This window comes from Schistocerca gregaria, chromosome 1, assembly GCF_023897955.1.
Source record: "Schistocerca gregaria isolate iqSchGreg1 chromosome 1, iqSchGreg1.2, whole genome shotgun sequence".
Lineage (NCBI taxonomy): Eukaryota > Metazoa > Arthropoda > Insecta > Orthoptera > Acrididae > Schistocerca > Schistocerca gregaria.
The window spans coordinates 344,906,951-344,920,148 of record NC_064920.1 but is presented as its reverse complement, the minus strand read 5'-3'; the positions used below and the strand labels follow the sequence as shown (position 1 = coordinate 344,920,148).

At 39.7% G+C, this 13,198-nt stretch overlaps 1 protein-coding gene across 7 annotated transcripts in view; it reads left to right on the top strand.

Moving 5' to 3' along the window:
* Window positions 1–13,198, top strand: part of LOC126344596 (nicotinate phosphoribosyltransferase) — a 97,384-nt gene that overhangs the window by 80,891 nt on the left and 3,295 nt on the right. For all 7 annotated transcript variants that reach the window (XM_050002032.1, XM_050002031.1, XM_050002035.1 and 4 more), the window contains exon 12: window positions 53–181. In XM_050002032.1, coding sequence (XP_049857989.1) covers window positions 53–181 — 129 coding nt within the window. The remainder of the gene's footprint in view (window positions 1–52; window positions 182–13,198) is intronic.

Here is a 13,198-nt window from a genome sequence, read left to right as displayed (position 1 = left end):
GTAATTCCTGTCACACAGGCGTAATTTAAAATTGATGTGTTTTCTTTTTAAGGTTTGCTGGCAGGATGGTAAAATTTGTTGCCCTCTTCCTACACTCAGTGAGGTGCGATCAAAAGTCCATGCTTCTCTACGCACTCTGAGGCAGGATCACAAACGAAATCTGAATCCAACACCATATAAGGTAAAACTGATATAAAAGTTTTATCAGCGCTTAAAAAATTAGTGACCATTAGTAAATAATTATAGCTAGCTTTATGCCTATTGTTGAGAAGAATGTAATGTTTATCTACTTTCCATGCAGCCATACAACACTTCAGGGCAGTTTTGTGATGATACATACAGGTCTATGAAGGCACCACGTCTTTTTGCCTTCAAAAGAAGGAAAACTACACTGATGATGCATCACAGAAAAGATAGGAACAAGATGCCCTCTTAAGCATTGTGTAAAATGAACATAGTAGATTTTTGTTTTATTTTACATAATATTGTTTGCCAAAATTATAGTGCCTTGGAAGAAGCATAAGAATGATCAAAGTTCTGCAGTTCAAAAGTCAACTTTCATTTGGTGTGTAATCTCTAATCACTATTGATCATTTTATATGAGACAGACTTCATCGTATGTATTGGGTTGGTGCAAGAGTTCATAGTGTTTTTCCATAAGTTTAACAAACACAAGAGAGATGCACAACAGAGACTTTAGTCATCAATAATCTGAGGGTAATCCCAAAAGTAAGGCCCCCTGTTTTTTTTATAAGTACATAACTCTGTTTGTGTGGCAGTTGGTCACACTGTTATGGAGAGTGCTTCACGCGCTGTGTGTAAACATGCGCACGCTGAGGCGGTCAGTCTTGGCTTGGCAGCCGTTGAGAATGGAGCTCCTGCTGGATGTTACTGCCAAGTGTGAATTGCGTGCAGTTATTTGGTTTTTGAATGCAAAGGGCACTGCACCGATTGAAATCCATCGCCAAATGACGAAAGTGTATGGTGAGTCGTGCATGGAGGTCAAAAATGTTCGTAATTGGTGTAGAGAGTTTGCACCTGGTTGGACTGAAATTCACGGTGAACAAAGGAGTCGGAGACCATCAATTTCTGAGGAGACAGTGTTGAGGATTGAGCAAAGCATGCATGAAGATCGGCAGATCACCCTGGATGATCTCTGCACGTTGGTTCCTGAGATTTCCCAAAGCATCACTCACAGAATTTTAATGGAAACATTGAACTACCGGAAGATGTGCACAAGATGGGTGCCACGCATGCTGACTGAGGACCACGTGCGGCAACGAGTTGATGCTTCCCATGCATTTCTTCACCACCTTCAGCCGAACAGGACAACTTTCTGCACTAAATTGTTACGGGTGACGAAACCATGGCATACCACTTTACACCTGAAACCAAGCAGCAATCATGCCAGTGGCGGCATCCTTCTTCGCCAAAGCCATGGAAATACAAACAAACACAGTCTGCTGATAAATTCATGACAACAATTTTCTGGGATCGGAAAGGGGTATTGTTGGTTGACTTTATGCCCACTCGAACCACATTTAACGCTGACAGGTACTGTGAGAGCCTGAAAAAACTCGAACGGGCAATTCAGAACCGGAGAAGAGGAATGTTGAGCAAGGGCATACACACTCTCCATGACAACTCTCGCCCACACAACTACTTGGCAAAGCGTTGCTCTCCTGCAACAGTTTCAGTGGAACATAATCACCCATCCACCGTGTAGTCCTGACTTGGCGCCCAGTGAGTATCATCTGTTCCCTAGGTTAAAATAACATTTGGCCGGAAAGCAATTCAGCTCCGACGACTAGGTGGAAGAAGAGATTCATAACTTTCTGAATAGCATGGCGGCGAGCTGGTATGACATAGGCATACAAAAACTGCCACAGCGTCTACAAAAATGCATCGACAGAAATGGTGATTATGTCTCAAAATAGCTAAATGTTCAAGCTGTAAACTGATGTAAACCATTGTACAAATAAACAGGTCTATGTACTTATAACCACCATATATTCTCGTTCACTATTTACAACAATCTTTCAATGCTGGGGTAACTTTTCAATTCCGGGGCTGTAGAAATCATGTGGTTTTCAGGTGAAGAACTTGTAAAGTCATGATAGGAGCATGCTTTCATCCGTAAAGGAATCTCCTTAAAGGTTGTTAGATAGAGAGCAGATAATGTGAAAATCTAAGGGTGCAAGCTCAGATGAATATTGTTGGTGCGGAATGACTTCCCAACCCAATTCCTGTGTATTCTTTTTTGTCAGTCTAGCAGGATTCGGGTGGGCATTACCATTGTCATGGACTAGTATCACTTGACACAGTTTTCCAGGTCATTATTCGTATGGTCCGCAAAGTGTCTCAGTTGTTGACAGTAAATATAGGCAGTGATAGTTACACCTTGAGGAAGCAATTCATAGTCCACCACGTCTTTGTTGTTCCAACAGATGCATAACATTATCTTTTGTGAAAGCACACAGGTCTTTGTTCGGGGCACAACCATTCATTTGTTTCTCTTATGTGAGCATAAAGACGCTATTTTTCGTCACTAGCAGCACTACAGGATAGGAGTGGTCGTGTTGTTCACAAACCAATTGATAATGGATGAGCAAGCGGACGACCACCCACTGTGTTTTGTGATTTCAGCTTAGTGCGTGCGATACTCTATTACCCATTGTGTGCAAATATCACACGATGGTTGGATGATCACAGATAGTCACATTTGCCAGTTCTTGTTTACACTGATGTGGATTATTGTGAATTAATGTGTTTAAACTATCTTCATCAAACCCCAAAGGTGTTCCAGAAAATTGAGAGTTGCTAATGTCAAAATGATCCCACTCAAAACGAAAATAATAATCTTGCCATGTTCTGTCCAATGGCATTATCCGCTTATAGGGTGCAAACGTTTCTGGCTGTCTCAGAATTGTTCAAATTTCTCCACTTGACACTCCATTTTCTAATGTCCACAGCTCCACTCACAGTCTCCAAATAACAAAATGACAATATGTAAGTATACCCATAGCAACCAGAATACTAACACATGAAACAAAAGCGCTACAAACTTGTGCACCAACCTAGTATAAACAGAAGCCTAGTCCAATCATAGAATACAGCCACAGTCTTCAATATTAAAATCAGCATTGTCCATGTTGTTCAAATCTCTCATAGTGTAACATGAGTTTTCTGTCAGCCAGTTATATAATTGAATTTTAAAATATTTTAATGGCATGTATCGAGCAGAGATAGATTAAAATTTTTGAGCTCATTTACTTTCTGGTAGATTCGATTTTTGCTAGTCTGTGCTTTGGGATGTCATTCATTGCATTATTTCTGGTAATGTGTTTGTGAATTGCTTCGATCATTACACAATTTTTAATATTCTCCTTGGCAATGGTGTTAGTATCCTAAACCTGGTACAAAGGCGGCCTGTTATTTACACGAGTTGCATGACTTGTGCATAAACATCCAATGCCACATACCTCTAGAAATCTACCAACAAACTGTCAGATCCCTGATAACACAGAATCACCGATGTATTTCATTCCAAAGTCGGTAAGCAAGCTATTAAGCAAGCAGTCATAATGTTTTGGCTAGTCAGTGAATGTTGACATATTGCTGAGATTGATAGAGGTGCATGCCAAGTTCTGTTGAATTTTCTGCATGTGAGGTAGCAGATTTACACACATTGCTACTCTCAAGTTGTAACTGATGGAATGTTTACTTTTTGTTAAACAAGACAATTGTCATGATTGCTCTTGGTCTTGGGAAAAATTAGAACTACAATCCAACATTGCCTGCTTAATTCTAAAGGCATGCCATTTCTGTTTTCAGTACGGTTTCTGAAATCTTATGACTAACAAGTGCTTTTGCCAGTATTTGAGACAGAAACCATGAGCTTTGTGAAATTATTTCCAATTGTGTACTTATATTGGTGTATGTTGCATTTTTAAAATCCCTGCATATATTTTGCCATGCTTGTGCGTCTTTTCTTCCTTCTTGCTAATGTGAAAAGTCTGTGGAATGTGGAAGGCTGGTCTGAAAAGAACTGGACAAATGAAGTAGACATGTCTTGAATCTGAAATTGGACTGTGAAATGTGATGTCAGTACATGATGTCAGTGACGGATTGTAGAGCTTCATGCAGCTTTAAAACATTGGATCTCTCTGACACTTATACTGTCATCTGCTCCTACAGTTTATATACATGCATTGTGCACTTTGACAGCTTTCATTTGTTGCTTTGTATGAAATACTTCTTATTTTAAATGAGGCATATTCGCCTTATACATCCTTCTTTCAGAGGTGAATGTCTTGTCTTGTTGTTTATGACCCACTGTCCTTCTGAACAAATACATATTGTGATGGTTTGTGACACCACTGGATATTTAAGAAACTTCATTTTTTCCAGAATACTAGTAATTGGACTGGCTATTACATTGTGGTATTTTTAAAGTGGTACATTTCCTCTAACACAGTGCCAAAACTGCAGTGCAAAGGGACGACCATTGGCTTGTTTTCCCATGTCCGTCTGAGTCACGATCCTCGCTCATAATCGGTTGACAGTATTGCTTGACTGGTGGATTCTTGGCTTTACTGTGTTGTTTAATCTGCTGTTTTATCTATGCACTTTTTAAGTTTATTACTGTATTCTGTTTAATTTTAAAGTTGCTGTATAGTTATAAACAATTTATTAAGTTGTGATTAAGAAGCGTACAAATCAGAGAAGGAAACGCGTTGTGTGCACACATGAACAGAAACTAAGTGTTCTATAAAGACCTGACAGAAACGAGTCATTTACTAAATCAGCCTCTGAAATCTGTGTTGGAATGACAACAGTTAAATACTGGAAAAATAACCAAAAGTGGTGATCATGAATTGTCATTGATTTGCAATTGACAAATCTAAGAAAACGAGCCTTGAAAAACATAAACATGCCAGCACATTCTGTTTATTACAAAGCTGAAAAAGTGTTTGGATGAATGGTAATTTGTTAGAAGAACAAATTTTGGATGCATTTGTTCTAGCTGTTGAAACATACTTGAAATCAAAAAACCTATCACTCTGCACATTTGTATTCCTGGACAATACCTCAAGCCACTTCAACAAGGTGACAAAAAATCTATGTTTTTGCTCCTCCCAGTTTCCCCTTTGACTTAGGTAATCCAACCAAGGGATCAGGAAGTTATTGACTGGTTAAAAAATGATTTTACAGCAGGAAATACATCAACAGATTGTTGAAGAGAACAGAAGGGTAGTTGTAATCATTTTGAAGCCTTAACATGTGCATTGAGGTTCTAAGTCATGGGACAGCAATATGCATTTATTCAGATGACAGTAGAATCGCATACACAAGGTATGAAAGGGAAGCGCATTGGCGGAGCTGTTATTTTTACTCAGGTGATTAATATGAAAAGGTTTCTGGCGTGATTATGGCGTCACGATGATTGTTAACAGACTTTGGACACGGAATTGTAATTGGAGCTACTTTATGTGATCAAAAGTATCTGGACACCTGGCTGAAAATGACTTAAAAGTTTGTGGTACCTTCCATCGGTAATGCTGGAATTTGCTATTATGTTGGCCCACCCTTCCACTCTCTCAGGCATACGTACAATTAGATGCTGGAAGGTATCTTGGGGAGTGACATCCCATTCGTCACTGAGTGCTGCACTGAGGAGATGTACCGATGTCGGTCAGTGAGGCCTAGCACGAAGTCGGCATTCCAAAACATCCCAAAGGTGTTCTATAGGATTCAGGTCAGGACTCTATGCAGACAAGTCCATTACAGGGATCTTATTGGCATGTAACCACTCTGCCACAGGCCGTGCATTATGAACGGGTAGTTGATTGTGTTGAAAGATGCAGCCGCCGTCCTTGAATTGCTCTTCAACAGTGGGAAGCAAGAAGGTGCTTAAAACATCAATGTAGGCCCGTGCTGTGATAGTGCCACGCAAAACAGCAAGGGGTGAAAGCCCCCTCCATGAAAAACACTACCACACCATAATACCACAGCCTCTGAATTTTACTGTTGACACTGCACACACTGCCAGATGACGTTCCCTGCCATCGGATCACCACATTGTGTACCGTGATTCATCACTCCACACAATGTTTTTCCACTTGGCAGTCGTCCAGTGTTTACACTCCTTACACCAAGCGAGGTGTCGTTTGGGATTTACCAGCGTGATTTGTGACTTATGAGCAGCTGCTCGACCATGAAATCAAAGTTTTCTCACCTCCCACCTAACTGTTGTAGTGTGATGATTTGGATAAACGTCAGCCTATTACACATTATGACCCTCTTCAACTGTCGTCACTCTGACGAGATCAGCCTGTATCCTTTTGTGCTGTATGTGTCCCTTCATGTTTCCACTTCACTATCAGATCAGAAATAGTGGACCTAGGGATGTTTAGGTGTGTGGAGATGTCGCTTACAGACATAAGACACAAGTGACACCCAATCACCTGAGCACATTCAAAGACCACGAGTTCCGCGGAGTGCCCTGCCCTGCTCTACCATGATGTCTAATAACTACTGAGGTTGCTGATATGTAGTACCTGGCAGTTGGTGGCAGTACAATGCACCCAATATGAAAAACATATGTTTTTGGGGGTGTCCAGATACTTTTGATCACATAGTGTAGCTGCATGAGACATTTCATTTCGGAAATAGTTGGGATCCACAGAGTTAGGAGTGTGCCAAAAATACTTAATGACTGAGAGCAGCAGTGTTCACATAGAGTTGTCACTGCTAACAGACAAGCAACACTGCATGAAATAACCACAGAAATCAATGTGGGACATATGATGACTATCCATTAAGGCAGTGGTGTGAAATTTTGCATTAATGGGCTATGGCAGCAGATGACCGACGCAAGTGCCTTTGTTAACAGCATGACACCACCTGTAGTGCCTCTCCTTGGTTCATTACTGTATTGGTCAGACCCTAGCTACTGGAAAACCATAGCCTGGGCATGTGAGTCCTAATTTCAGTTGGTAAGAGCTGATGGTCTTCGCCATGGTCCAGGAGTAGCATCTTTGCCTAGTAATCAAAATATCCTCAGCTTAAGAAGTCACCCAAAGTCTGGCCTTGTAAAGAGGGCAGGGGAGTGACAGAGTTCAGGGCACTCTCTTGCCCTTGGGTGGGAAACTGCTCCTAAAATGTGGAAGAATCGGCAATTATCAATGGCATTAGGATGCAGGAGACAGTAGAAACTACTGCATTAAAGATACAGTGTTTATCCGCGGGATATGTGGCCTATAATTGGAAAGTGTCATGGTGATCTTTCCATTGGTGAAAAATTCCTGACTAGTCTTCCACTCAAATCTCCAGGAGAGTAATACCAAGGAGAAGGTGACCATGAGAAAAGATCAAATAAGGAAATGATAATATCCTATGATTCACGCCGTGAAATGTCAGCATTTTGAATGTGGTAGGGAAGCTAGAAAATCTGAAAAGGGAAATGCAAAGGCTCAATCTAGATGTAGTGTAGGCCAATGAAGTGAAATGGAAAGAAGATAAGGATTTCTGATCAGTTGAGTATAGAGTAAGGAATTAGAGAGGAGAAAGGCTAGTTGAGCTCTACAACAAATTTGAATTTGTAATTGTGGATAATGTAGTAGATGAAGTCAAGGAATTCTGCTGTCTAGACAGCAAAATAACCCTTAAGGTTATGGAGCAAGGAGGACATAAAAAGCAGACTGGCACTGGCAAAAAGGACATTCCTGGCCGAGAGAAATCTATAAATATCAAATGTAGGCCTTAATTTGAGGAGAAAATTTCTAAGAATGTACATATACACACAATATTGAATGGACTTTGGGAAAACTGGAACAGAAGAGAATCGAAGCGTTTGATATGTAGTGCTACAGAAGAATGTTGAAAATTAGATGGACAGATAAGTTAAGGAGAGGAATATAGGGGTAACACGGACAAGAAGAATGGGTAGGATGATGGGACACCTGTTAGGAATAAGGGAATAACTTCCATGGTACTAGAGGGAGCTCATGTTCACAAACAACATTGTCACGTCACTGGGACACAATTGTTCAAGATTGTTTTGAAGAACATTTTGGGAAAATTCGAGCAAATGGTTTGGCAACCCAAATTGCCCTACGTGTATCGCATCAAAGATTTATGGGGCATAATTGAGAGGTCAGTTGATGCACATCATCCTGCACCAGCAGCTCTTCCGCAATTGCGGACGACTATAGAGCGGCCTGGATCAGTGTTTCTGCAAAGCCTTCCAATGACTTGCTGAGTCCATGCCACATAAAGTTGCTGCATTAAATTGGGCAGAAGGAGGCCCGACACAATATTGGGAGGGATCGCATGACTTTTTGTCATCTCCGTGTAATATGTAATTTACACAGTTGGTCAAGTTCAGGAAAAACTTTAATCCTGTTGTGGAGTTGTTCACTACAGTGGGCAGATGCTAATGTCACATCTTATGCATTTTTAATCTCTCCTGCCAAATGCACACAGGGCACAGCACCAGTAGGGAGTATCGGCAGAAGTAGACCATGTGCCTTTGCAGCCTCTGAACTGATTATAAACACCAAAGAAGTGACATTAACAGCTGTCCACTGCACCAGGGGGTTAAGGAAAGAGCTCGACAGAATTCATGGATAAGGTATCCTAGCCTAAAACAAGAGCAAGAATGTCCAAAAACTAATAAATCAGGCAATGCAGATTTAGTCACCAATTTGCAAGTCATTGATCTTCATTTGCAACAATACTCGTATAATGTTGAGCAAGAGGAGTTAGATGATGAAGAGAATGAAGAACACAAAAAGATCAGCCACTATGCAGCAAAGGATATTTGGAACAACAGCCAACTGACACAGCTACAGACATATTGTGGGCAAATAAGTGGCATAATGCAGCCGATGTCAAGGTTTAAGAAAGTGGAACAAAAAACATTTATTTCTTCAAATATATTTCCAGTATCAAAAAATCTCTGTTTTCCCTTCTCTCTATTTGAAATGTGGTGGTTAATCGAGGTCCTACTGAGTTAACAAATTGTCTGTGTTCCTGGATGAAACAATACATGAAAAAGGGAAAGACAACCACTCACTTTTAGTGGACTAATGCATGGTACATACCCATGTAACAAAAACAGTTTTCCGTAGCTTTTGGGCTCTTGACAGTTTTTCTAGCAAAAGTACACATAATCTCACACACACAGACTCACAGACACCCAAATACATCCTCCCACAGTAGCATTCGTGTGTATGTGTACAGTTTGCTATAAAAAGAACCAGATCTTGAAACCTATTGAGAACCACTCTGTGTGTGTGTGTGTGTGTGTGTGTGTGTGTGTGTTTCACTTATTTTACTTCACAAAAGATCCAACTAGGAAGTGCCCCCCCCCCCTCCACACACACACACACACACACACACACACACACACACACACACACACGAACGAATCAAGTGCAGAAAAAAAAAATTCACCAAAAGTATAGGGCAGAAAGACAATATCAAATGAATGAACTTGGGAATAGGAACTAGGAGTCACAACTGAATATTTACAGCACTATGCCAGCATGAAAACAGCAGTCAGTTTGAACCCTTGCTACGAAATACTTACAGTAATTAACTGGTGGCCAGCCTGTGTACAATAGCATACTCATTTTTCATTTAGTTTGACCTTTTTATTACATATTTAAACATGAACATGTGGTTGTTTTCATTTAAAGAAGTATTGTATGGTACATCAGCTAAGTATGATGCGCGTGGGGGGGGGGGGGGGGGTGATGCTTCAATTTTTTCTTTTTCTCATTGTAATGAATGGTTAGTCCAGGTAATTTTGTTCACATGTGCCTTTTCTGTGAATTACGTTTCATTTTGAGCAAAGACATCCATATGTCAGATTTAAATTACATTCCTTCGAAAAGATGCATCTGTGACCCCTATTTCATACACGCAGATTACGTTTTTGATGCTGTCTTACAATTCTACTCTTTTGGTCAGATTGTTCTTCTGCACCCTGTACATCGAAAAGGTTTGAACTGAATGCTATTTAGCTGAAAGCTCATGAATATGGGGCTGAAACTCCAAGAAGAGTTTATCATTATCCAATATATTTATATGGATGAATGTCAGGCAGTTGGGCAAGTCAGGGAATCAGTGGTATAGTCATTCTTTGAAGAATACTTAAACATTTTTGTCTATGTGGTGCACATTATCATGCTAACTATGGCATGTGTAATAGGCTGATACATTTCTGATGTGATGACTGCGTTTCAGATATCATCTGTCTGCTGCATCCAGTAGTAGCACCCCAAGCCAAAAGAGTTTGTGTTTGTCCATTGTTCTGCTTAAAGTATGCATTGGCAGAAATGGAAAGTGTTACATCATGAGCACCAATTTGGTGTTTATCAATCTTTGTAGAAACACTCATCACACAATGGTATTAAAGGATTTAACTTTCTTACAATTTGCAATTGATGTCCATGTTCAACATTAGTATGTGGTGTGACCCCATGAGCATAAATATCATCTTGTATTCATTGTGCTTGGAAACAAACACTCTCCAAATATCATACCATTCCATATACAGCAAGCACTCAGCCTCTCTTCAACGATTACCTGATCAGTCTTTTTGTTATATCCAGTAGCTCCCCATCACACCATAATTTCAGGAGTTGGAGAATTAACGATCTCGAAAATTGCTACTTCATGTGACCTCCCACTAAGTCATCACAGTGGCATTGATTGGGTGCCACAGACCCAAATGAGACTCACTGCTGAACCTCACAGAATGCTACTCAGTGCCCTAGTTGAGTGTGGTTCTACCACATGCAAGTGTTTGTTGTTAGTGGTATTGTCAGTGGTAAATGAAGCATGCCAACGCCAGATCTTAACCCAGCTTCCAATAATCTATTCCTGACAGTTTGTGGCAGAGATGCCAACTATTATGAATCGGTCATAATAATTATGAATTTCCTTCAGTAATTATGACTGTATGAGTGGCATGGCAAACATTATGATTTTTCAGTTTTGTATTGATTTAAGAGTTTAAGCGTATAAAGTACTCAAAAGGATGCACAAGAGAAAGTTATTCTTTACAATTTGAATTCTCAACAATATTTCTTTTCACATTTTTGTTAAGTGGTATTTGCCCTTTTCTGCCCCTCTTACAATTCTGACTAAACCAAATACCACGTATGGTGTATGATTTCACTCATCGTAATGTATAACCAGGAATGAAGTAGTATATGTTGTGCAGTTGTTCTCTATGCTATTCACACATTGACTCTTCCTGGCGAGTTCCAGTGCAGGTGTCTTTGTTTTGTTATGACACATTGGAGCTTAGCTCTGTTCAGTGAATAGTGTGTGTGTGTGTGTGAGTGAGTGAGTGAGTGAGTGAGTGAGTGAGAGAGAGAGAGAGAGAGACGTACTAGCAAGCTTTTATTGCAGATTAACATAGAAAACTCTTCTACTGCATACTAAGCGTGTATAGAGGAACTATGTTTGAAAGATTTTGAAATATACATTAAAGTGATTTCTGGTGCAGCAAAAATGAGTGTTGTGATGGTACCGGGACTAGTGACACTGCTAAGAAACCAAGAATTGTTCAAAAATTAGGGAGGAATACTCCAAAACATGGCCCTGTTTACTGCACTCCTCTAAAGTGATTCACATGTGTTTTGTAGTTGCTTGCAGAGACTACTGCCGCAAATACGTTGCTAGCAAAATTCATTCAGATACAACAAAGCTGAGGACACAAACAAGAATTTAACAATTTTTATGCAATCCTTGGAAAATGAAAGTTTGAAAACAAATGCAGAGTTATTATTTACAGCTTTCTTGTTGAGCACAACTTTCCTTTAGTATGCAGTGACCATGTAAGATGTTTGTTCAAGAAAATGGTTCTTGATACAAAAACAGGAACACTAATTACAACTGAGGGAAGGGTAATGAAGTTCATGACGTCCTAGCACTTTGCCCTGGCAACAGACAGCAGTAATGATATGAATGACAAAAAGCTCTACCGAGTAGTTCTGTTGCTTTTTGACACCAAAACTATGCAGATTTCAACTTTAATTCTCTTAGTCTGAGAAACCAGTGACAATACAGGCAAAAGAAAATTAACTGTTTTGCATAATGAACTGAAGAAGAGGGAGAGTCATTGGGATAACTGTGTAGGTTTCACATGTGACAATGAAAGTTCTATGGGTAGTGTTTCCAAAGGTGTAAGTTCCTTTATTTGTAAAGAAAATACTAATACTCACCAGCAAGGCTGTGCTTCTCATTGTGTGCACTTAGCTCTCTAAATGGCTTTAATGGTCTTGTAAATATTAATATTGATCAATTTTTAACTGGCATTTGTTATTACTTGCTAAAGAGTTCAGAGATGTAAAATGCTTTGAAGATATGCCAGTGAGTCTTTGGTGAAAAGCCACGCAAATTATTGAAGTAAGTTTCTACTAGTGATTGTCTCTGCTACGGTGCGTATTGAGGGTCTTAGAACAGTGGACCCTTTGAAAGTGTTCTTCTGTAAATCATATTCTGAATTCAAAATGTCTGTACGTTAAAGCACAGTTTTTGGCGGTTAAGGCACAGTTTGAAAGTCCATCTACTAAGCTTTATCTTTTGTTTCTCAGCTCTGTTCTTCCAGTTCTGAACTTCTTGAATGTATTCCTCCATCAAGAGACTCCACATGTGAATAAGCTTCCTTCACAATGAAATAATCTTTGCAATGATTTTATTGTTTACTTTGAGAGAGATTCGTCAGTTCTAGATTTTTATAGTAACTTGCTTCATGTGATATTTGGTCTGTTAAGGCACAGAAAAGTGACTGAGTTGGTCATTGGGGGCAAATATGAGGGCTTACAGTAAGTAAGTTTCTCTAGACAAAACTACACTGAAAAATTTTTATTCCAATGTCAGATTGCTCCATACAAATACATAAAAGTACATTGTCAGCAAATAGCCAGGTAAAGAAAAGTTTATTCAGGACATTCTATCATCGGGAGAAATAGAATCTTTGGAAACAGAGTGCAGTTGTTAACCAATCTGATGCATTCTCTTTTGAAAAGAATGAGAGGGCTGACAGAATTTGGAATGAGATTTCAAAACTCACTGTTCCATTGAAAAAAAAAAAAAAATGGCCCTTTAACGTCTCCTTCAGAGATGTAGTGCAGGTCTGAGACTACATCAAACTCTAGCAGTTATTTTAAAAAAGAAA